The sequence below is a fragment of the Pleurodeles waltl genome, chromosome 4_1, assembly GCF_031143425.1.
Source record: "Pleurodeles waltl isolate 20211129_DDA chromosome 4_1, aPleWal1.hap1.20221129, whole genome shotgun sequence".
NCBI lineage: Eukaryota > Metazoa > Chordata > Amphibia > Caudata > Salamandridae > Pleurodeles > Pleurodeles waltl.
In genome coordinates, this window is record NC_090442.1 from 670,357,617 (window position 1) to 670,383,649 (window position 26,033).

At 45.1% G+C, this 26,033-nt stretch overlaps 1 protein-coding gene across 4 annotated transcripts in view; it reads right to left on the minus strand.

Moving 5' to 3' along the window:
- The window catches only part of MDM1 (Mdm1 nuclear protein), a 326,554-nt gene extending 306,163 nt beyond the window's left edge, over positions 1 to 20,391 (minus strand). For all 4 annotated transcript variants that reach the window (XM_069229178.1, XM_069229176.1, XM_069229175.1 and 1 more), the window contains exon 1: positions 20,275 to 20,391. In XM_069229178.1, coding sequence (XP_069085279.1) covers positions 20,275 to 20,292 — 18 coding nt within the window. In that variant the 5' untranslated portion in view covers positions 20,293 to 20,391. The remainder of the gene's footprint in view (positions 1 to 20,274) is intronic.
- Positions 20,392 to 26,033: the final 5,642 nt, after the last annotated feature.

A 26,033-nucleotide genomic window follows, 5' to 3' on the forward strand; every position in this document is an offset into this window, starting at 1 on the left:
CGAGGGCTACAGTAGTGGCTAGCGCAATCAGGGCTGTAGTCCCACTAGTAGCATTTAATTTACAGGTCCTGGGCATATATAGTGCACTTTACTAGGAACTTACAGTTAAATTAAATATGCCAATTGTGGATAAGCAAATGTTACCACATTTTAAAAACAAAGCACAAGCAATTTAGCACTGGTTAGCAGTGGTAAAGTGCACAGTCCTAAACTAACCAGCAGCAACTGGACCTGGACAGGACCCTGCTGTGGCCTCTCTGGAGTTGGGCCTTATCCATAAATGCTGCCTCTGAGGTGCTGGGAGCATTAGAAGTGATTAAGAGGATTTGCTCCAGAAAATCTGAAAGTTTTGGACTTCAAAAACCTCAGAAACATCAACTGGAATCTTGATTTTGTGGTAAAGGAAAACGATTTCAAGTGCATTTCATCACTTACTGCCTTAGGCGTGCGGTGCTGAAGGGATTTTGAGCACCATAAAAAGAGTAAATCCAAAGGTGAGATCTTGACCAGGCAACGGTTCGAAAGGACTTTGGCCAACGCAAAGTCTGAATTTCTTCAGGTATTAACTTTTACTGCCAAAACCAACAGAATCAGTGGGACCTCATTCAACATCTAGCCGACTTTGAAAAGACTTCTGCAGATACAGCCTGCAACCTTGCTTCACTTGAGGATTCCAACTTCCATATGTTAATGCTTTGTTGTTGCTGAATACTTTACACTTTGAAAAAGCCTTCTGCAGATACAGCCTGCAACCTTGCTTCACTTGAGGATTCCAACTTCAATATGTTAATGCTTTGCTGTTGCTGAATACTTTACACTTTGAAAAAGTCTTCTGCAGATACAGCCTGCAACCTTGCTTCACTTGAGGATTTCAACTTCCACTTGTTAATGCTTTGTTGTTGCTGAATACTTTACACATTCCCCAAGTTAAGCCTGTTTGCTTTGTGCCATAGCTACTAGGGCTATCAAGCCCAGGTTCAAAATATTGAAATTGCGTTTTACCCTGACAATTAATAGCAAATTTCTTACAAATTAATATTTCATAAAACAGTTGACATCTGTTCTGTCAACATATGACTTTCTCGAGGCTACACAAAATAATTTACAACATATCAGTTTCCTTAACAAATGATATCCAATAAGCATTACTGTTTGTAACTGTTTAGCTTTGCAATGTAGAACTGTAGATCTGGGAGTATTACCCTAAAACCCATGTCCAACGTCGAGACTAAACTGTACCTTAGCAACTGGCACAGAAGGAGTACTAATGGGGTGCAATGAGGCACACAAATAACCTTTAATGACTTTTACAAATAACAGACTTGACACTTGAAATCAGTCTCAATGATCCCTGTTAGAAATAGGGTCTCTAGATGGTAGTGGATTGCACCTTGTCCAAGTAGGGACCCTCACACTTGTCAGGATAGGGAGTCACAAAGCTAAGATAACCCCTGCTCACCCTTTTGGTAGCTTGGCACGAGCAGTCAGGCTTATCTCAGAGGAAATGTGTAAAGTATTTGTACACACACACACACAGTAACACAGTGAAAACACTATAAAAGGACTCCACACCAGTTTAGAATGAATAGCCAATATTTATTGGAGTAAAACAAGACCAAAACGACAAAAATCCAACATACACAAGCAAAGATATCACTTTTAAAATTGAATGTAAATGCAGTCCTTTGAAATCACTGAAGTGCTTGACTAAGGCAAAGTACCTGAGAGGTGCCAAAAAATAAAGACGATGCAGGCCGCAGGGGAGGTGATGCAGTGAAAGAGCCAGAGATGTGTTGGTTGCTTACTGTTGAAGGGAAGGTGATGAATCAGTTCCTTTCTGCTAGGCAGGGAAGGTGATGCGTCAGTTCCTTACTGTCACAGGGGAGGTGATGCGTTGTTTGCGGCTCAAATCATTGGTTCCTTACTACGGTGCTGTGTCGATGAAGAAAATGGCACACAGGGATGATACATCGATGATGCTTTGAAAGTCAAGCCACGATGCGTCGATCTCACAGCGATGAAGCAGGCGCAGAGCGCCACAGACTTCGGTGGTGCGGCGCTAGAAACTGACGCAATGGTGGTCCTTCTGACATGCTGTGATGGAAAGCTGGGGCCTGCGTTGAAAATCATGGCTGTTGCGTCATATAGGGACCATGTTCCAGTCCGGGCAGCGGCGATGAGTCGAATCCTTACAGTGATGCATCGGTCAAGAATGACGCAGAGTCGATGCATGGATTTTCTTCTTGTAACACCAAAAACCTCCTCCAAGGGCCCAGACTGGATTTGACACCACTAGATAGGTCAGGGCTTTCAGCATAGGAGTCCAGATGCTGGCAGATGAACTATTTGATGTCCCTAAGACTTAACAAGAGGCAAGCTCAACTCAAACCCTTGAATAACCTTGGAAAGCGGGATGTAGAAAGCAAAGTCCAGTATTTTCACTCCCAGGACAGAAGCAGACAGCAGCAGGCAAGCACAACAAAGCAAAAAGCAGAGTGGCAGTCTCTCTTACAGCATCCAGCTCTTCTTCCTGGCAGAATGTACTTAGTCCAGAAGTGTTCTTACTATGTGTGGTCAGAGGTCCAGTACTTATACCCATATCATCTTTGAAGTAAGTAAACTTAAAAGAGAAGTCTTTATAGTGCACAAGACCCTGCCTTTCCTGCCCTGGCCCCAAACATACTTCAGGGGGTTAGAGACTGCTTTTAGTAAGGAGAGGCACAGCCCTATTCAGATGCAAGTGTCAGCTCCTCTCACCACTCTAACTCAGGAAGACCCATCAGCATATGCAGGTCACATCTCAGGTCCTTTTGTGTGTCTAGAGTGAATTCACAAACAGCCCAACTGTCATCCTGACGCAGACGTGTATTCCACATACAGGCAGATGCATTGAATGGTTAAACAAGAAAATGCCCACTTTCTAAAAGTGTCATTTTCAAACTTACAATTTAAAAAACAACTTTGCCAAAAGATGTATTTTTAAATTGCAAGTTCAGAGACCCCAATCTCCACCTCTCTATCTGCTCCCAATGGGAAATTACACTTAAAAGATATTTCAAGGCAATCATAATGTTACCCTATAGCAGAGACAGGCCTTGCAGTAGTGAGACCAAACTTAGCAGTATTTCAATATCAGAACATGTGAAACATGTGTACATGTCCTACAATTAAACACACTGCACCCTGCCCATGGGGCTGCCCTGGACTTAATTTAGGGGTGACTTACATGTAGTAAAAGGGAAGGTGTGGGCCTGGCAAGTGGTTGAACTTGCCAGGTCGAAATCGCAGTTTAAAACAGGCCACACAGACACTGCAGTGGTAGGTCTGATACATGTTTCCAGGGCTACTCATGTGGGTGGCACAATCAGTTTTGCAGGCCCACCAGCAGGATTTGATTTACAGACCATGGGCACCCATAGGGCACTATACTAGGGACTTAAATGTAAATCAAATATGCTAATCTTGGAGAAACCAATCACCAATACATTTTAGACAGAGAGCATGCTCACTTTAGCACTGGTTAGCAGTGGTAAAGTGCCCAGAGTCCTAAAGCAACCAAAAACAGGTCAGAAAAAATAGGAGGAAGAAGGCAAACATTTGGGGGATAGCCCTGCAAAAAGGGCTAGGTTTAACAATCCTCAAGTCATTCTCTCCTTATTCGACGTCTAGGCTTATTCTATTCGTCTGTGCGAGAGGGATCAAAAAACATTTTTTCTAAGGTTAATCTCCAATCAAGGTATGATATTTGGATATAATCTCAATCATCCTGTTAATGTTCTGTTTGTAATCACTCTTTAGAACACTTCCTGCACTTGCTCATGTTTCCTTGTATAGGGAGCAATATATGCTACTTTCTGACAATCTTTTAGTTCTGCCAGTCACCAATTTGTTTCAAAGCTGATACAACATAACCAGCCTTCTACTCAGCATCTATCACTTCAAGCCTACTGCAGATCATTGAGACAGATGGCATCGTCATGATGAGAACCATTAATCTGAGACACTGTTGAAACTTTGGCTATACATCTTAGGGTGTTGGATGATTAACCCACATTAGAAGTTGTTGACAGCATTAAACAAATCTCTATACAAATATAAAATCTAAGGACAACCTTGGATGCATCAAGGAGTTTTTTGTGAAGCAATAAATATTTGCACTATCGTGAGCACTGTATCGTTTCCATTTTAAATTGATGTCTAAATACAATATAATAAGTGATTATTGAAAAAAGAGTGACCTTGGTATACTTATTTGGTAAAATATTGTGATAAATGGTCACTTCTGTTAAAGAATGCAACACTGATTTTGATTAGGCACGATCTATGAGATGTTAGCATACAAATTAAACCTTACCAAATTAACCATGCGTGATACTCATTTACGGTACAGCAGTGAAAGCCTCAGTTTTATTCAGTCTGAGATACCTAAATGCAGTTTTAGTTCCTTTACCGATTAGGAGTTGCATGTGGCAATGTACTATTATTGTTTTGCTTAACTTATAGCTCAAAGTGTAATTGCTGTTATGCAGAATCCTTAAGTACTAGACAGAGATGGAGTACATGTGACGTAATCAATATAACATTAGTGCTTAGGTGAACCAAAAAATGCACTTGGGTGCCGGAGGCTGAGTAAGTAGAAAGAGAAAAGCAGAGAGGTTGTGTAGGCCAGGAGTACTGTTTTGCAGATAACACTAACAGAAGCCTTCATACAGTTAGCCATTGCAGTCGTTTATCATTTTTTAGTTACTTTGGGACCCCATTTATGATTATCTTGAGAGAGGACACAGGTTCTTAGGACCTCAGATTTGATTTAGTGAACCGGCTAGCCTTCCTTCCTCGTAGGCTAATTGTAAAAACGTTAAATGCAGGAGACTTAGTGGAGCTAACCCGTGGCACATTGATCAGTTAATTCACCAGTCGTTGGGAAGAAATATGTATTCAAGGTGAAGTAAGGTCAGTCTCCAAAATCTGATGAGTGAAGTATAATTTATTATCAACATGGATAAACCCATATTAAAAACAAGATCTCAAATATTCATTGAGACAGAATGTATTGAAAGTGTTACCTTTATTCAGGTAACAAAAAGAAGGATAAAGGGGGTTTTGTGAATTACATTTTGGCTGAGAAGAGTCTATGACCTATATAGGCAGTAGCCTGTGGAAGTTAAACAAAATAACGTTTTCCAGGTAGGAGACCAGGTACGTCAAATTCTTACAGAACACTGCACGCCATATGTTCAGCAATGGTGTATTTGTCAAGTTTGTATGTAGGTTGAACACACTGTCTAAACTTACTAGTGATAACTAAGCAAAGTAGAGGCAAGTTGGTAAGTGTAGGAGGCTGGCCTGGTTTGTAGTGGTACCAAGGGGTACTTACACTCTGCATCAGGTCCAGTTATCCCTTATTAGTGTAGAAGAGGTGTCTAGCAGCTTAGGCTGATAGAAAAGGGTAGCTTAGCAGAGCAGCTAAGGCTGAACTAGGAGACATGCAAAGCTCCCACTATACCACTAGTGTCATATGCACAATATCATAAGAAAACACAATACACAGATATACTAAAAATAAAGGTACTTTATTTTTATGACAATATGCCAAAAGTCTCTCAGTGAGTACCCTCAGTATGAGGATAGCAAATATTCACAAGATATATGTACACAATACCAAAAATATGCAGTAATAGCAATAGAAAGCAATGCAAGCAATGTACAGTCACAATAGATTGCAATGAGAGCACATAGGTATAGGGGCAACACAAACCATATACTCCAAAAGTGGAATGCGAACCACGAATGGACCCCAAACCTATGTGAGCTTGTAGAGGGTCGCTGGGACTGTAAGAAAACAGTGAGGGTTAGAAAAATAGCTCACCCCAAGACCCTGAAAAGTAGGTGTAAAGTGCACCTAAGTTCCCCAAAGAGCACTGAAGTCGTGATAGGGGAATTCTGCAAGGAAGACCAACACCAGCAATGCAACAACAATGGATTTCCGGACGAGAGTACCTGTGGAACAAGAGGACCAAGTCCAAGAGTCGCAACAAAGTCGAGATTGGGCAGATGCCCAGGAAATGCCAGCTGAGGGTGCAAAGAAGCTGCCACCGGATGGTAGAAGCTGTGGATTCTGCAAGAACGAAGAGGACTAGGAACTTCCCCTTTGGAGGATGGATGTGCCACGTCGTGAAGAAGCTTGCAGAGGAGTTCCCACACAGAAAGACTGCAAACAAGCCTTGCTAGCTGCAAGGGTCGCGGTTAGGGTTTGTGGATGCTGCTGTGGCCCAGGAGGGACCAGGATGTCGCCAATTGCGTGAGGAGACAGAGGGGGCGCCCAGCAAGATAGCGAGCCCTCACAGAAGCAGGCAGCACCCGCAGAAGTGCCGGAACAGGCACTACGAAGAAGAGTGAACCGGAGCTCACCCGAAGTCACAAAAGAAGATCCCACAACGCCAGAGGACAACTCAGGAGGTTGTGCACTGCAGGTTAGAGTGTCAGGAACCCAGGCTTGGCTGTGCACAAAGGAAATCCTGGAAGAGAGCACAGGAGCCGGAGCAGCTGCAAATCACACGGTACCCAGCAATGCAGTCTAGCATGGGTAGGCAAGGACTTACCTCAACCAAACTTGGACTGAAGAGTCACTGGAATGTGGGAGTCACTTGGACAGAGATGCTGAGTTCCAGGGACCACGCTCGTCGTGCTGAGAGGGGACCCAGAGGACCAGTGATGCAGTCTTTTGGTGCTTGCGGTTGCAGGGGGAAGATTCCGTCGACCCACAGGAGATTTCTTCGGAGCTTCTAGTGCAGAGAGGAGGCAGACTACCCCCACAGCATGGACCACCAGGAAAACAGTTGAGAAGGCGGCAGGATCAGCAATACAAGGTTGCAGTAGTCGTCTTTGCTACTTTGTTGCGGTTTTGCAGACTTCCTGAGAAGTCAGCGGTCGATTCCGTGGCAGAAGGTGAAGAGAGAGATGCAGAGGAACTCTGATGAGCTTTTGCATTCGTTATCTAAAGAATTCCCCAAAGCAGAGACCCTAAATAGCCAGAAAAGGAGGTTTGGCTACCTCGGAAGGAGGATAGGCTAGCAACACAGGTAAGAGCCTATCAGAAGGAGTCTCTGACGTCATCTGCTGGCACTGGCCACTAAGAGCAGTCCAGTGTGCCAGCAGCACCTTTGTTTCCAAGATGGCAGAGGTCTGGAGCACACTGGAGGAGCTCTGGGCACCTCCCAGGGGAGGTGCAGGTCAGGGGAGTCGTCACTCCCCTTTCCTTTGTCCAGTTTTGCGCCAGAGCAGGGCTGGGGGATCCCTGAACCGGTGTAGACTGGCTTATGCAGAGATGGGCACCATCTGTGCCCATCAAGGCATTTCCAGAGGCTGGGGGAGGCTACTCCTCCCCAGCCCTGACACCTTTTTCCAAAGGGAGAGGGTGTAACACCCTCTCTCTGAGGAAGTCCTTTATTCTGCCTTCCTGGGCCAAGCCTGGCTGGACCCCAGGAGGGCAGAAACCTGTCTGAGGGGTTGGCAGCAGCAGCAGCTGCAGTGAAACCCCGGGAAAGGTAGTTTGGCAGTACCCGGGTCTGTGCTAGAGACTCGGGGGATCATGGAATTGTCTCCCCAATGCCAGAATGGCATTGGGGTGACAATTCCATGATCTTAGACATGTTGCATGGCCATGTACGGAGTTACCATTGTGACGCTGTACATAGGTAGTGACCTATGTACAGTGCCCTGAATGATGTGGGGGCACCTTGGCTAGTACCAGGGTGCCCACACACTAAGTAACTTAGCACCCAACCTTTACCAGGTAAAGGTTAGACATATAGGTGACTTATAAGTTACTTAAGTGCAGTGGTAAATGGCTGTGAAATAACGTGGACGTTATATCACTCAGGCTGCAGTGGCAGGCCTGTGTAAGAATTGTCAGGATCTCCTGGAACCCCAATACCCTGGGTACCTCAGTACCAAATACTAGGGAATTATAAGGGTGTTCCAGTATGCCAATGTGAATTGGTGAAATTGGTCACTAGCCTGTTAGTGACAATTTGGAAAGCAAAGAGAGCATAACCACTGACGTTCTGGTTAGCAGAGCCTCAGTGAGACAGTTAGTCATCACACAGGGAACACATACAGGGCACACTTATGAGCACTGGGGCCCTGGCTGGCAGGGTCCCCGTGACACATACAACTAAAACAACATATATACAGTGAAATATGGGGGTAACATACCAGGCAAGATGGTACTTTCCTACACAACCCCGCCCCCCCCCCCAAACGAAGGACAATAAGACTAGCCATGACCTGATGAGTCTTCATTGTCTAAGTGGAAATATCTGGAGAGTCCATCTGCATTGGAGTGGGTACTCCCAGGTCTATGTTCCACTGTATAGTCCATTCCCTGTAGAGATATGGACCACCTTAACAATTTAGGGTTTTCACCTTTCATTTGTTTTAGCCAAAGTAGAGGTTTGTGGTCTGTCTGAACAATGAAGTGAGTGCCAAACAGGTATGGCCTCAACTTCTTCAGTGCCCAGACCACAGCAAAGGCCTCCCTCTCTATGGCAGACCAACGCTTTTCTCTAGGGGTCAACCTCCTGCTGATAAAAGCAACAGGTTGATCCTGGCCCTCAGAAAGCTTTCTGACAGTTAGCTGAACACAATACCTTTTTAGGCATTTTCTTTGAAGTGAGGTCATTAAGAGGGGCTGCTATGGAGCCATAGTTGTTTATGAACCTCCTGTAATACCCAGTGAGGCCTAAAAAGGCTCTCACCTGGGTCTGAGTTGTAGGGGGAACCCAATCTATAATAGTTTGGATTTTCCCCTGAAGTGGTGCAATCTGTCCTCCACCTACAAGGTGTCCCAGATAAACCACTTTCTCCTGCCCTATCTGGCACTTTGAAGCCTTGATAGTGAGGCCTGCCTTTTGCAGGGCCTCCAAAACTTTCCACAGGTGGACCAGGTGATCATCCCAGGTGGAGCTAAAGACAGCTATATAATCTAGATATGCTGCACTAAAAGCCTCCAACCCTTGCAGGACTGTATTCACCAACCTCTGAAAAGTGGCAGGTGCATTATTCAAACCAAAGGGCATTACTGTGAATTGGTAGTGCCCTTCGATAGTTGAAAATGCAGTTTTTTCTTTAGCATCCTCTGATAATTTGATCTGCCAATACCCTGCAGTCAAATCAAAGGTGCTTAGATACTTGGCAGATGCCAGTGTATCTATGAGCCCATCTGCCTTGGGTATAGGGTGAGCATCAGTTTTAGTTACCTGGTTGAGACCTCTGTAATCTACACAAATTCTCATTTCCTTTTTCCAATCTTTGGAATGAGGTTTTGGTACAAGTTCCACAGGAGAGGCCCATGGACTTTCAGAGTGCTCAACCACTCCCAGTTCAAGCATTTTCTGAACATCTTGTTTTATGCAGTCCCTGACATGGTCAGGCTGCCTATAGATCTTACTTTTGACAGGCAAGCTGTCTCCAGTATCTATAGTGTGCTCACACCAAGAAGTGGTGCCTGGCACAGTAGAAAAGAGTTCAGAAAACTGACCCAGGAGATTTATGCAGTGGTCTTTCTGCTCAGCAGTAAGACAGTCTGCTAAAACTACACCTTCCACTAGAGCATCTTGTTCTGTGGAAGAGAAGAGATCAGGGAGAGGGTCACTCTCTTCTTCCTGTCCTTCATCTGTTGCCATGAGCAGGGTGAGATCAGCCCTGTCATAGTAGGGTTTCAGGCGATTGACATGGAGCACCCTAAGGGGACTCCTGGCAGTGCCTAAGTCAACCAAGTAGGTGACTTCTCCCTTCTTTTCAACAATAATGTGGGGTCCACTCCATTTGTCTTGGAATGTTCTTGGGGCCACAGGCTCCAAGACCCACACTTTCTGCCCTGGTTGGTACTGAATCAGAACACCCTTCTGGTCATGCCATTGCTTTTGGAGCTCTTGGCTGGCCTGAAGGTTTTTGCTGGCCTTTTTCATATACTCAGCCATTCTGGATGTTAGGCCAAGTACATAGTCCACTATGTCTTGCTTAGGAGCTTTTAAAGGTTGTTCCCAACCCTCCTTTACAAGTGTTAGAGGACCTCTTACAGGGTGGCCAAATAGGAGTTCAAATGGGCTGAAGCCCACTCCTTTTTGGGGTACCTCCCTGTAAGCAAAAAGGAGGCAAGGTAACAGGACATCCCATCTCCTCCTGAGTTTTTCAGGGAGTCCCATTATCATTCCTTTGAGAGTTTTGTTAAACCTCTCAACCAGTCCATTTGTTTGTGGATGATAAGGCGTGGTGAATTTGTATGTTACACCACATTCCTTCCACATGGCCTTTAAGTAAGCAGACATAAAGTTGCTACCCCTGTCTGATACCACCTCTTTTGGGAAACCTACCCTGGAAAAGATTCTCAGGAGGGCCTTTGCCACTGCAGGAACTGTAGTGGTCCTTAGAGGAATTGCTTCAGGATATCTTGTGGCATGGTCCACTACCACCAAGATAAATCTATTGCCTGAAGCAGTAGGAGGGTCAAGGGGGCCAACTATGTCAACCCCTACCCTTTCAAAGGGAACCCCAACCACAGGCAGTGGAATAAGGGGAGCCTTTGGGGTGCCACCTGTTTTGCCACTGGCTTGACAGGTGACACAGGACTTACAAAATTCCTTTGTGTCCTCTGACATTCTAGGCCAATGAAACAAGGGGACAAGCCGGTCCCATGTTTTCATCTGCCCCAAATGTCCAGCCAAGGGAATGTCGTGGGCTAGAGTTAGGAGGAACTCTCTGTATTGCAAGGGAATAACCAATCTCCTGGCAGCTCCAGGTTTTGGGTCCCTTGCCTCTGTATACAAGAGGTTGTCCTCCCAGTAAACTCTGTGAGAGTCACTGACATCCCAATTTTGCTGTTTGACAGCTTGCTGTCTTAGACCCTCTAGTGTGGGACAGGTCTGCTGTGCCACACTCAGCTCCTCCCTGGCAGACCCCCCTCCACCCAAAAGCTCAGCAGTGTCTGCTTCCAGCTCCTCTGGTGAAGGTTCTGCACAGGGGGGAAATTCTTCTTCCTCAGAAGTAGAATCATCTGTAGAGGGAGGGATAGTAGGTAGTGATTTACCTTTACTAACCCTAGCTTTAGGGAGCACTTGGTCCATTGTTCCAGGATCCAAGTCACCCTGTCTTTTTTGCTTTTTGGCCTGAGCCCTTGTCAAAGCAAAAATATGCGCAGGAATGCCCAGCATTGCTGCATGAGCCTCCAACTCTACTTCTGCCCAAGCTGATGTCTCTAAATCGTTCCCTAGTAGACAGTCTACAGGTAAATCAGAGGCAACCACAACTTTCTTTGGACCAGTAACCCCCCCCCAGTTGAGATTCACAACAGCCATGGGGTGGCTAAGAGTGTTGTTATGAGCATCAGTCACTTGGTACTGGTGATCAAGTAGGTGTTGTTCAGGGTGGACCAGTTTCTCTATTACCATGGTAACACTGCCACCTGTGTCCCTGTAGGCCTGAACCTCAACACCATTTATTAGGGGAAGTTGCTTGTACTTATCCATATTGAGGGGACAAGCAACCAAGGTGGCCACATCTATGGCACCTTCAGAGACTAACTACAGCCTCTGTGGTCTCCCTAACAAGACCAACCCCAACTAAATTACCAAAAGTGAGCCCAGCTACTCCCTTGGATTGGCTATTAGTAGGTTTGCTCCCACCACCACTGCTATTACTAGGGGCACTAGGTGTAGCAGCAGGGGTTGTGGCAGTGGGAGGCTTTGTGCTTTTCTTTGGACAACTGGCATCAGTTGTCCAATGGCCTTTTATTTTACATAAATAGCACCATGGTTTCTTTACTTGATTAGAAGAGGATTTGGACCCACCACCCCTACCAGTGTTTTTGTGGGCCTGATGAAGACTCATTTTTAGATTTGTCCCCACCCTTGTCTGAAGACTTACCTTCCTTCTTCTTGCCATCCTTGTCACCCCCTGTATGACCTTTTCTGTTCACTCTTGTTCTGGCCCATTTGTCTGCCTTCTTTCCCAATTCTTGGGGAGAGGTCAGATCTGAGTCCACTAGATATTGGTGTAACAAATCAGACACACAGTTATTAAGAATATGCTCTCTCAGGATTAAGTTATACAGGCTTTCATAGTCAGAAACTTTACTGCCATGTAACCACCCCTCCAAGGCCTTCACTGAATGGTCAACAAAGTCTACCCAGTCTTGTGAAGACTCCTTTTTGGTATCTCTGAACTTAATCCTGTACTGTTCAGTGGTTAAGCCATAACCATCCAGGAGTGCATTCTTTAAAACTGTAAAATTATTGGCATCACTTTCCTTCACAGTAAGGAGTCTATCCCTAACGTTTCCACTGAAAGATAGCCATAGGATAGCAGCCCACTGCCTTTGAGGGACCCCCTGTACAACACAGGCCCTTGCAAGTGCAGCAAACCACTTGTTAATGTCATCCCCCTCCTTATAAGGGGGAACTATCTTGTGCAGATTCCTAGAATCATGCTATTTTACAGGATTACTATCTGTAATACTGCTGCTGCCACCATGGGGTCCTAACCCCAACCTCTGCCTTTATTTTTCTAAGTCTGAAGTTTCCCTGTCTAGAGCCAGCTGTTGCTGTTTAAGCTTCAGCCTGGACTCTTCCACTCTCAATCTACTGAGCTCCCTTTTTAACATTCTGTCATCAGGGTGGGTGGGTTTGGCATTCTTAGACACAGAAGAATGGTGTGAATGAACAGAGGGAGACCTGTCCCTAATAGTTGGCACTCTAACAACCTGGCCTGCAGGAGTGAAACCCCTACTGTGATGAGAGCTCACATTAGTACCAGTGATGCTAGGTGGCCTGCTAAGGGGCAGGTTGGGAAGAATACTATCTAACATTCTTACTGGGGCTACCCCAGAATCAGAGTGTGAACTATCTGCTAATTTCTCACCTGATGTGCCACCTAAGGCCTTATCATTTTCAATGAGCACATTAACCAACAATTCCCTAGAGGGATTCTTCCCTACCCCTAAACCTCTATCAATGCAGAGACTCCTTGCACCTTTCCAGCTAAGGTGGTCATAAGCAGTGCTGGCCAGATCAAGAGTTTGACCTGTACCAGACATGATAGAAAAGGTTTAAGGGACAGAAAAAGAAAGAAAAAGTTTCAGAACTTTTTAAGGAACAGAGAAAAAAACTTTTTCAACTTTTAAGAAACTTTTTGAAAGTTTAGAGGTACTTTTCAGCACTTAGCAATAGAGTAAGAGAAGAAAAGCAAGGAAGACCAACACCAGCAATGCAACAATGATGGATTTCCGGACGAAAGAACCCGTGCAACAAGGGGACCAAGTCCAATAGTCGCGACAAAGTCGAGATTGGGCAGATGCCCAGGAAATGCCAGCTGAGGGTGCAAAAAAGCTGCCACCGGATGGTAGAAGCTGTGGATTCTGCAAGAACGAAGAGGACTAGGAACTTTGGAGGATCGATGTCCCACGTCGTGAAGAAGCATGCAGAGGTGTTCCCACGCAGAAAGATCGCAAACAAGCCTTGATAGCTGAAAGGGTCGCGGTTAGGGTTTTTGGATGCTGCTGAGGCCCAGGAGGGACCAGGATGTCACCAATTGTGTGAGGAGACAGAGGGGGCGCCCATCAAGATAGGGAGCCCTCACAGAAGCAGGCAGCACCCGCAGAAGTGCCGGAACAGGCACTACGAAGAAGAGTGAACCGGAGCTCACCCGAAGTCACAAAAGAAGATCCCACGATGTCGGAAGCCAACTCAGGAAGTTGTGCACTGCAGGTTAGAGTGTCGGGGACCCAGGCTTGGCTGTGCACAAAGGAAATCCTAGAAGAGTGCACAGGAGCGGGAGCAGCTGCAAATCACGCGGTACCCAGCAATGCAGTCTAGAGTGGGGAGGCAGGACTTACCTCCACCAAACTTGGACTGAAGAGTCACTGGACTGTGGGAGTCACTTGGACAGAGTTGCTGAGTTCCGGGGACCACGCTCGTCGTGCTGACAGGGGACCCAGAGGACCGGTGATGCAGTCTTTTGGTGCCTGCGGTTGCAGGGGGAAGATTCCGTCGACCCACGGGAGATTTCTTCTGAGCTTCTAGTGCACAGAGGAGGCAGACTACCCCCACAGCATGCACCACCAGGAAAACAGTTGAGAAGGCGGCAGGATCAGCGATACAAGGTTGCAGTAGTCGTCTTTGCTACTTTGTTGCGGTTTTGCAGGCTTCCTGAACAGTCAGCGGTCGATTCCGTGGCAGAAGGTGAAGAGAGAGATGCAGAGGAACTCTGATGAGCTCTTGCATTCGTTATCTAAAGAATTCCCCAAAGCAGAGACCCTAAATAGCCAGAAAAGGAGGTTTGGCTACCTAGAAAGGAGGATAGGCTAGCAACACAGGTAAGAGCCTATCAGAAGGAGTCTCTGACATCACCTGCTGGCACTGGCCATTCAGAGCAGTCCAGTGTGCCAGCAGCACCTCTGTTTCCAAGATGGCAGAGGTCTGGAGCACACTGGAGGAGCTCTGGGCACCTCCCAGGGGAGGTGCAGGTCAGGGGAGTGGTCACTCCCCTTTCCTTTGTCCAGTTTCGCGCCAGAGCAGGGCTGGGGGATCCCTGAACCGGTGTAGACTGGCTTATGCAGAGATGTGCACCATCTGTGCCCATCAAAGCATTTCCAGAGGCTGGGGGAGGCTACTCCTCCCCAGCCCTGACACCTTTTTCCAAAGGGAGAGGGTGTAACACCCTCTCTCTGAGGAAGTCCTTTGTTCTGCCTTCCTGGGCCAAGCCTGGCTGGACCCCAGGAGGACAGAAACCTGTCTGAGGGGTTGGCAGCAGCTGCAGTGAAACCCCGGGAAAGGTAGTTTGGCAGTACCTGGGTCTGTGCTAGAGACTCGGGGGATCATGGAATTGTCTCCCCAATGCCAGAATGGCATTGGGGTGACAATTCCATGATCTTAGACATGTTACACGGCCATGTTCGGAGTTACCATTGTGACGCTGTACATAGGTAGTGACCTATGTACAGTGCACGCGTGCAATGGTGTCCCCGCACTCACAAAGTCCGGGGAATTTGCCCTGAATGATGTGGGGGCACCTTGGCTAGTGCCAGGGTGCCCACACACTAAGTAACTTAGCACCCAACCTTTACCAGGTAAAGGTTAGACATATAGATGACTTATAAGTTACTTAAGTGCAGTGGTAAATGGCTGTGAAATAACGTGGACGTTATTTCACTCAGGCTGCAGTGGCAGGCCTGTGTAAGAATTGTCAGAGCTCCCTATGGGTGGCAAAAGAAATGCTGCAGCCCATAGGGATCTCCTGGAACCCCAATACCCTGGGTACCTCAGTACCATATACTAGGGAATTATAAGGGTGTTCCAGTATTCCAATGTGAATTGGTGAAATTGGTCACTAGCCTGTTAGTGACAATTTAGAAAGCAAAGAGAGAGCATAACCACTGAGGTTCTGGTTAGCAGAGCCTCAGTGATACAGTTAGTCATCACACAGGGAACACATACAGGGCACACTATGAGCACTGGGGCCCTGGCTGGCAGGGTCCCAGTGACACATACAACTAAAACAACATATATACAGTAAAATATGGGGGTAACATGTCAGGCAAGATGGTACTTTCCTACAGTAAGTTGTTTTGTTTAGAGAAGAAACTGTGTCACGAGTTGAAATATACACTTCCTGTAAGTCAACCATATATCTCTTAGGCGTTTCCTAAAAGTCCAGGTGGACATAGCCTCAGCCATATTGCTGACAGACTGAATATGTGTAAGACAAAGTTGAGAATTAAAGAGTTTACGGAACCTGTTTAAATAATGAATATAACATGTTTATATTATCCAATCTAGCATACTCAATTTACTGACCTTAGAAGGATGGAAGGTTAAATTGAACATGCTAGAATTCAAACACCAGACATGCAAATAAACACATATGTAGGGAAATTCCTTCTTGGCATGGTTACCCCCTGACTTTTTGCCTTTTGTTAATGCCAGTTATGACTGAAAGTGTGCTGGGACCCTGCTAACCAGGCCCCAGCACCAGTGTTCTCTCTCTAAACTGTACCTTTGTTCCCACAATTGGCATAGCCATGGCACCCAGATAAGTCCCTTGTAAATGGTACCCCTGGTACCAAGGGCCCTGATGCCAGGGAAGGTCTCTAAGGGCTGCAGCATATCTTATGCCACCCTGGGGACCCCTCACTCAGCACATGCACACAGCATCACAGCTTGTGTGTGATGGAGTGGAGAAAATTACTAGGTCGACATGGCACTCCACTCAGGGTGCCATGCCCACCTCACACTGCCTGAGGCATAGGTAGGTCACCCCTCTAGCAGGCCTTACAGCCCTAAGGCAGGGTGCACTATACACCAGGTGAGGGCATATGTACATAAGCACTATGCCCCTACAGTATCTAAGCAAAACCTTAGACATTGTAAGTGCAGGGTTGCCATAAGAGTATATGGTCTGGGAGTTTGTCAAACACAAACTCCACAGTTCCATAATGGCTACACTGAAATCTGTGAAGTTTGGTATACAACTTTTCAGCACAAGAAACGCACACTGATGCCAGTGTGGAATTTACTGTAAAATGCACCCAGAGGGAATCTTAGAGATGCTCCCTGAATATCAGTATGACTCCTAGTGCTAGGCTGACCAGTTTCTACCAGCCTGCCACAACCAGACAAATTTCTGGCCACATGGGGAGAATGCCTTTGTCACTCTGTGGCCAGGAACAAAGCCTGTACTGGGTGGAGGTGCTTCTCACCTCCCCCTGCAGGAACTCTAACACCTGGCGGTGAGCCTCAAAGGCTCATGCCTTTTGTTACAGCACCCCAGGGCATCCCAGCTAGTGGAGATGCCCGTACCTCCTGCCACTCCCTCCACTTTTGGCGGCAAAGTAGGAGAGGATAATGAGAAAAACAAGGAGGAGTCATCCACCAGTCAGGTCAGCCCCTAAGGTGTCCTGACCTGAGGTGACCCATGCCTTTAGAAGTCCTCCATCTTGAGATTGGAGGATTCTCCCAATAGGATTAGGGATGTGCCCCCTCCCCTCAGGGAGGAGACACAAAGAGGGTGTAGCCACCCTCCAGGACAGTAGCCATTGGAATTTAGTATTTAGGGGCGACCCAGAACCCAGGAAATTAGATTCCTGTAACCTACACAAAGAAGGACTGCTGACCTGAAAGCCCTGCAGAGATGACGGAGATGACAAATGACTTGGCCCCAGCCCTACCGGCCTCTCTCCAGACTCAAACAACCTGCACAGCGACGCATCAGACAGGGACCAGCGACCTCTGAAGCTTAAGAGGACTGCCCTGAACCGAAGGACCAAGAAACTCCAGAGAACAGTGGCACTATTCATCAACAGCAACATTTTTGCAACTTTGAAGCAAGTTTTAAAGAACTCACCCTTCCTGCTGGAAGCGTGAGAATTCACCCTCTGCACCAGACGCCTCCGGCTCGAGCTCCAGAGAACCAACACTGCAGGGAGGATTCCAAGGTGACTACGATCTCGTGAGTAACCTGCGACAACCACTCTGCACCCCCACAGCGACTCCTGCAGAGAGGATCCAGAGGCTCCCTCTGACGCGACTGCCTGGAACAAAGAACCCGATGCTTGGACCAAGCACTGCACCTGCAGCTCCCAGGCCCGAAAGAAACCGACCTCCAGTGCAGGAGTGACGATCAGGCGGCCCTCTGCCTAGCCCAGTTGGTGGCTGGCCTGAGAGGCCCCCCTGTGCCCTGCCTGCACCACCTAGAGTGACCCCCTGGGCCCCTCCATTGATTTCTACAGACAACCAATCTCCATAGGCACCTATGTGTTTCGGGCCCTCCTTTGACCTCTGCACCTCACCGGCCCTGTGTTGCTGGTGCAGTGACTTTGGGGTTGCCTTGAAACCCCAACGGTGTGCTGCCTATGCCCAGGAAACTGAACTTGTAAGTGCTTTACTTACCTCAGACACTTACCTTTCTTACCTCCCTCAGGAACTGTTGATTTTTGCACTATGTCCACTTTTAAAATAGCTTATTACCATTTTAACCTATACTGTGAATGTTATTGCTCTAATTCAAAGTTTCTTACTTACCTGTGTGGAGTACCTTGCATTTTATGTATTTACTTCAAATCTTGAATCTTGTGGTTCTAGAATAAATTAAGAAAATATATTTTTCTATATAAAAACTATTGGCCTGGAGTTAAGTCTTTGAGTGTGTGTTCCTCATTTATTGCCTGTGTATGTACAACAAATGCTTAACACTACCCTCTGATAAGCCTACTGCTCGACCACACTACCACAAAATAGAGCATTAGAATTATCTAATTTTGCCACTATCAACCTCTAAGGGTAACCCTTGGACTCTGTGCACACTATCTCTCACTTTGAGATGGTATATACAGATCCAACTTCGTACAATATATCTCAGTTGTTGGCATTTAACTTACCCAGCCAGCAACAAGGGGCTCTGGTGGCACAAAATAAAGTCACTGGTCGAATGAAAACTATTGGTAGAAATGAGAAGTACAAAACAGGGCTGGCATGGACCTAATGAAGGGCATTATTGGACGTCTAAGGACCCAAATAAGTGACACTGAAGGGTACAGATGATGGATAGTGGATTTCACAAATAAGGTACAAAGGTTCAAACGTGTGTTACTAGGAACAACGATTCAGTGACACTGACTGGGACAAACGTTGGCCACGTCGAGTACAAATGAGTGTCACCAAGAAGGTATGAGGTAATGGTGTACAGTGAATATAGCCAAAAGGAAGGGTATAAGGTCAAAGGCAAGGACAGGTTGAACAAGTGACTCGAGAGGTAGCTGGTTTGTAAACTGTTAGTACAGAGCGAAGTTGGTTTCCTTCAAAGAGGTGTGTTTTTAACCACTTCCAAAATCGGAGTAAAGTTGAACCAGTCTTGATGATTAAGGGAATTTTTGTTACTCATCGTGGGTGCATAAATGGAATAGGATTGTTTCCTTGTTCTTTTTTTTCTTAAACTTCTTTGGCTCCAGTAAGTAGTGCACACCAAACGCATCAAGCAGCAAAAATGAGACACACTTAAATGTAAATTAGCACTTGTATAGCGCACTACTCACCCGTTAGGGTCTCAAGGCGCTGTACTCATACCGCTATGGAACCCCTCCTGGCTTTTCCTTGTGAGGCGCCCACTCCTGAGCACCCACAGGGTGAAGCCAGGCATCCAAGCGCTGTTGGGGCCGTTGTGGAGATTAAGCAAGCTATTGCCCAGAGTTGCAGAGTGGGACCCATGAATTAGATTAGGCACCGAGGCGAGAATTATCTGGTCAAGGGGAATTGAGCCCAAGACCTGCCGAAGCGGGACTTGAACCCTGGTCTTGAGCCAGATCTCTGCTTCAGGGTCTGCCGCTCTAACCATTGAGCCACACTTCTCCACTCTTAGGACCGATGTTAAGGGCACTGAGGTCTTTAAGTAATGGCCATTCCACGGACCAATATGGGAACTTAGGGGTACAAATAAGGGGCAGAGAGGGCAAACGTAAAAGCAACTGGGGGGCACACATCAAACTCACTCACGATTACACAAATGTTGGACACGCCTAGAGGGTCTAGATACAATGGCTGCAGTTGGTGGGCACAGCAGTAAATTAAGAACACAGAAGGCCACACATGAGGTACACTGAGGGTTCATATGATTTGCACTGCGGCACACAAGCTAAACTCAATCACGAGTACACCCGAGGGACATGGGGCACCAACGTTAAACACTTCAGGATACAAATGAGTGGCATATGAGAGACATACATGGGAAACTGCACAATTTAGTGACACTTGATCCGAAAAAACAAGACTCGCAGATGCATACAAAGGAAGGGGGTCGAAAAGGTTGTAAACAGAGATCCAGAGGGGACAAACTAGATGAAGAAATAACGCAGGGGAACCAACAACCTGTGAGGTGACCAAAAAGAAAGAACGTGCAATTTACTAATGGAGAACACTAGAAACACAACAACATACACATATTCACGATTACTGAATATACAAATGGGTTCACCGGAGAAACGACATAAGAAACACCAAAAGGGCAATAAACACGATCGCGCAAAGCCACCTGTGAGATATATATTAAATACACTGAGGGTTCTGAATGCAGAAAAAAAAAAAATCCGAAAAATGTCATGTTCAAACGTGGAAAGTATCCTCCATTTCGGCATTTCCGGGCCATCACGCTGCCTCAGCTTAACGTTAGCCTGTTTCCATTCCTTCTCCCCGTAAGAGCAATACCGTGCCCCGGTGCACCTTCTCCTACCTTAAAGCGGCCGGGCATCCTGCGTCCTGCGCTCGGAGGGTAGCCCTACGACAGCCACACAAACAACCCCTGGTACCGCGGACAGCAGCAGACAGATGGCAAAGGCATCGAGGGGGCGGGGCTTTGTATCAAACTATAAACACCACCGTTTCCGTGGAAATGCCACGGCGTCCCCTAGCCCGCGCCTGCGCGTTGGAGTGCCAACGGTCGCGCAAAGAAAGAAAGACAGACTAAAGAAAAGGGAAAAGACAGACTAAAGTAAGCACAATTTTGTTGCGTCTACAAAAAAAGATAATAATGATGGCTCAACAGAAATCAGTACAATAGCGGTGAAAAATGCAGAAACGGGCTGTCAAATAAAAAAGCTGCTTGTTGTTAAAATACTTGTAAAGTGTACAGCTATTGTTATGTCACCCACCCTGACTACGTTCAGGCGGAACGCTTTTGTTTTTAAACATCGACTTTACTTTCCCTGCTCCTACGTTTTTTATTTGTTCGAGAGAAGAGTACCCAAATGGCAGCTCACAGATGTATTAATGGTTAATGTACATGCCAAAAATAAAGCCAGCTTTATCCTTTTCAGGACTTGCTTGAGTCAGCGCATGTCACTTGTGATACTTTTTATTAACTTGAAGGGGACTTATTGCCCTCTCATTGCTTACCGTTGGTTGACTTTGTAATTTAATTCAATGCTTAGCATGTAAGAGTTTTTTTAGGCTGTAGATAAAGGCCATTTTAGGCCGTGTTGTCCATTTTCGCTGCGAAGTTGCATTTAAACACGTGAATCAAGTTACACATTTTTGTGTTATTACATTCTTAACTCGTGCACCAGCTAAGAATCTATGCGTTAGGTAACAATCTGTTGTGCTCCTTCGATCCAGGACACAGACAACAACTTCGTAAGTGGTATTTTCCTTTTATTAGCAAGCCGTAAGCAAGAACAAGTCATTCCTTCTCTGCCCTTCTCAACCGTCTCCCTTCCCGTTACCACCGCGTTCCACCTCCCTCTCGTGGTGTTCCCATGACTCCCGTACATTCCACCCTCTCGTGCATTCCAACCCACGATACAGTACATCCCAACACAACACATCCCCCTTCCTTAATAAGACTTGGTTCACTAAGATTTGACTAAGACTTACATTCCAACACACCCCCCTTCCTTAATACAATAAAAGAGAGAAAAAAAAAAAAAATAATACATAGAACAAAAGAACCCCAAAAAGGAAATACAAATGAAGAACTATTGAATAGTGAAATCCTTAATCTAAAACAAAGTCTTTTAGCCACAGGGGTAAATTTCTTCTTCTCTTATCAGTGTCCAAAATCTGGTTGTGTTCCAACTCTTGTGAAACCAATTGTGACTCTTGTTTACTCTGAATTTGATCCCTTGCTTCACCAATTCCTTCCATATCATCGCCACCGTTCGTTTCGCTGGTTGAATCGTTATACAAACTTCCAAACGTACCACAATTACTGTCTCTCAAATTTGGTGTGCCTGGGTTATAAGTCTCACCATCATCCACTCCAAAAGGGTCATTCATCTTATTTTCTAGATTCTCCACATCCTCACCTTCATGTACTACTGAACATAATGCAATTCGTTTCAAATTCCACACTTTTCCATTTTGTAACTTCACAGCATTGTGTAAAACCTCCTTTACTTGTTCCGGTCCAAAATATTGGCTCTCACCTTTGACTACTTTGAAAGGTTTTTTAATTCTTACCCAATCTCCAACCTTGACCTGGGTTTTTTTCGCACCATGAGCCTTATCAAAATATGATTTGCTTCTATCCTGCGTTTTTTCCATCCTCTTACGTACATCATTCACAGACCAAAAATCCATACCACATTTGTATAACCATGCTGGATTAAACTTGCACCTAGGCTTTCTACCCCTCATGGCAACAAATGGACTAATGCCAGTAACTTCGTTTTCTGTTACCCTATATGCCCAAACCGCTTTCCAAACAGCTGTATGCCAATCGTAGTGTTTTCTCATAGCTGCTTGAATGACTCCCTTTAACACTCTGTTAAACCTCTCAACACAACCATTACCACTAGGGTTGTACAATGAAGTGGTTTTGTGTGAAACTCCAACTCTATCGAAATAAACCTTAGCCATGTTTGATACAAATTGTACCCCATTGTCACTTAAGAGTAAAGCCGGAATGCCTTCCGAACAAAATGTTTGGTCCAAACATTCCAACACAGATGCAGTATCCGCCTTTTTAACTACTTTAACCACAGGCCATTTTGAAAAAAGGTCCATGATGACCACCAAATACTCCTGCTGTTCTCCAATAGGCCCCATTAAGTCTATGGCCACACATTCCCAAGGTACCACTGGAACTAATTTCTGATCCATAGGTGGTCTCAAAGTGTGTAAAGTTTTGTCAGCAGATGCACACACATGGCAATTACGCACAAATCTCTCCACTGCGGTATCAATACCTGGCCACCAAAAATATTCTTTAACAATTGTTTTAGTACGTACTATCCCAAAATGACCCTCATGGCATAATTCTATGATGCTTGCACGTAAGTTCTTAGGAGGAACAAACCTATTGCCCCTCAAAATTAAATCATTCTCTATAGATAGTTCCGCTCTGAGTTCCCAAAAATGTTTACTCCCTTCGGACAATAAATCTTTTTTGGGCCACCCTACCCGCAAAAATGTTAGCACACTTTGCAATTCCTCATCCTTTTTTTGTTCCACTTCCCACCTGTCCTTACTTAAAGCAGGTAAGCCGGAATCAAAAATAAATGCAATTTTACACTGATCCCAAGGGTCCTCCACACATTCTTCTAAAGGACATGGCATCCTAGAGAAACAGTCAGCCAACACATTCTTCTTCCCTGGTACGTACACCATCTTGTAAATGTACTCACTCATTCTCATAGAAATCCTCGCAATTCTCGGCGATGCTACAACGCTACCCTCTGAAGACAAAAGTTTCATTAGTGGTTTATGATCACATTGGATGATGACACTCCTACCCCACACAAATGAACGAAAATGCTCCGAACCCCACGCACAAGCAAGCGCCTCTCTTTCAATAATGGGATATTTTTCCTCAGCTGATGTTAAAGATCTAAATGCAAACAGGATAATGTTCTCCTTACCACAATCTTCCTTTTGTGACAACACTGCACCCAGACCTTTATCGCTCGCATCTGTGGTCAAGTAGCACTGGAGTAGTGGATCAAAACCACTCAAATTAGGGACCTCGCACAAATATTCTTTGATGTTTTTGAATTCCACGTCACACTCTGAGTTCCAATCAAATCTTGCATTTTTTTTAAGCAGTTGTCTTATGTTAAATACTTTCTCTGCAAAATTTGGAATAAACTTTGCACAAAATTCTGCCATGCCCAAGAATGACCTAACGTCATCCTTACATGATGGCGGTGACATTTCCTTAATAGTGCTTACTAAAGATGGCTTAGGTTTAACTCCCTCGCCACTAATAACGTGCCCCAAATATGTCACACTTCTCTCTGCAAACTTGCACTTACTCATTTCAACAGTCAATCCATTGTTTTCCAAAATACGTAACACACGTTGCACTCTATCATCGTGACATTCTCTTCTGTTTCCAAACACAAGGATGTCGTCCTGAAAGAACATTACTCCTTTTTCCTTTCCAAATAGTTTGTGCATCAAACGCTGGAAAACAGCAGCGGCAGATGCCAAACCGAAAGGCATTCTTTTAAATTGAAAACACCCTATATGAGTGATAAAGGCTGTTAATTTCCTCGATTGTAGTGACAGAGGAATCTGATGGTACGCCGCTGATAAGTCAATACTAGAAAACCAAGTAGCGCCTTTAAGACTGGATACCATTTCAGTAATTTTTGGCAACGGAAATTGGTCTATGACAATGTTATTGTTGAGGTGACGCAAATCCACACAAAGACGGATCTTCCCATTACTGCGCCGTGCTACAACCACCGGTGAAACCCATTCCGAGCTCTCAATGGGCTCAATTACGTTCAATTGTACCAATTTCTCCAATTCGTTCGACACTTCTTCTCTTACCATTATAGGTACAGGTCGTAGTTTATGTACTTTAGGATGTGCATCATGTTTCAACACAATCTCATGCTCAAACCCGCATAGTTTCCCGAGTTGTTTGTTAAAGACTTTAGGAAACTTCTTTTCCAGTTCCTCTTCCATTGAATTTCCTAAATCTGCCAGAAGTACTTTATCCTCACTGTTGGGATCTAAAATCATATGTAATCTACCTTGGTCTTGCCAACCTAGGACTGAAGGTCCTTTTTTTGCTACATATAATTTGCCTCTGGCACTCCTTCCTTTGAATTGAAAAACTAACCATCTGTACCCAAGTACATTGATTTTTTCGCCCGTATAACTCTCTGGTTCAATGTCAGGAGGGAATAAATGTTTCCCTACTTTTGGTAAAAATTTATTTTCCCACATGTTCTCGTTAATTATGGTAAATGGCGAACCCGAATCAGCATGAATATTGATATCTATCCCTCCAATCTTCATTTCGCACATTGGTTTTTTTGACAAATAACTTCCATTAATGTTCAATACGAATTTGTTCTGTACATTCTTGATCATGTTAATACTTCCACATTCATCTTCTGTATCACTGTTGACATTGTTCTCATACACGCATTTGACGCTATTTCTTTTCTTTTGACATACTTTTCCAAAATGTCCAATTACACCACAGTTGTTGCACCTTTGTTTCGCAGCAGGACACGATTTTGAAAATGCCAAGTGTTCTTTACTGCCACAACGATAACACCTTTTATCTCTGTGTTCTACCTTCTCCTTGTAGTTGAACGTTGGAGTTTTTTCTGATTCTCTCTCTTTGTAGTTAGATGTTGATTTGCGATTATTTATTTTGAAAACACTACAGTCCTCTTTATCTGAAGATTTCAATTCTGTCGCACACCTTCCTGAAATCTCAGCTTTACGAATAATCGCTAGAACATCTTCCAGTGGTGCATCGCCATTTATCCATAGGCGTTCTTGTATGGACTGATTACGAGCATGCATGACTAATTGATCTCTAATGAGATCATCATGTAAAATGCCAAATTTACAATCAATGGCTAACTTCTTTAATTCCGCTACATAATCATCTACCTCTTCTTCTTTATGCTGTTTGCGTTGAAAAAATTTGAAACGTGTGATGCCAATGCATACTTTTGGTGCGAAATACTTGTCAAGATCCATTAATGCTGCATCAAAAATGTTTCCATCTCCCATAGGTACATTTTTCTGCATTCTACTATACGTTTTTAATCCTACTGGACCAAGCGAATGTAACAGGATTCTTTTTTTCTGTTCTGGAGACATTTGTTTTTCTTCGTCTATAGCCTCAATGTAATTAGTAAAGTAATCCTTCCATTCTGTCCATTTGATTGAGGGTTCAGTACCTGAAACCCAAAATGCATGTGGTGGGCTTATGCTAAAATTCTGTTGTGCCATTAGGAATGACCTGTTCTTTACTGTTCTGTTCTTTAATAACTTGTTCGACTCAGCACACTAGTAAGGGAACCTCTTGGAAACAAAGTAGCTCAATTCATTGCGATGTCATGTAAAGAGAAAAAAAATAATAATAAATTGCTTGGCAACGTCCTGAACAGTTTATGTAGTTGCCTAGACAACGTCCGTCAACACACAGTGCGTCATGCCGCATTAACGTTGAGCTCGTAGCAACGCACGCGCCAGCAAGGGCGTGCGTATATGAAACTTGTCTCGAGCACCCAACGGACGTCG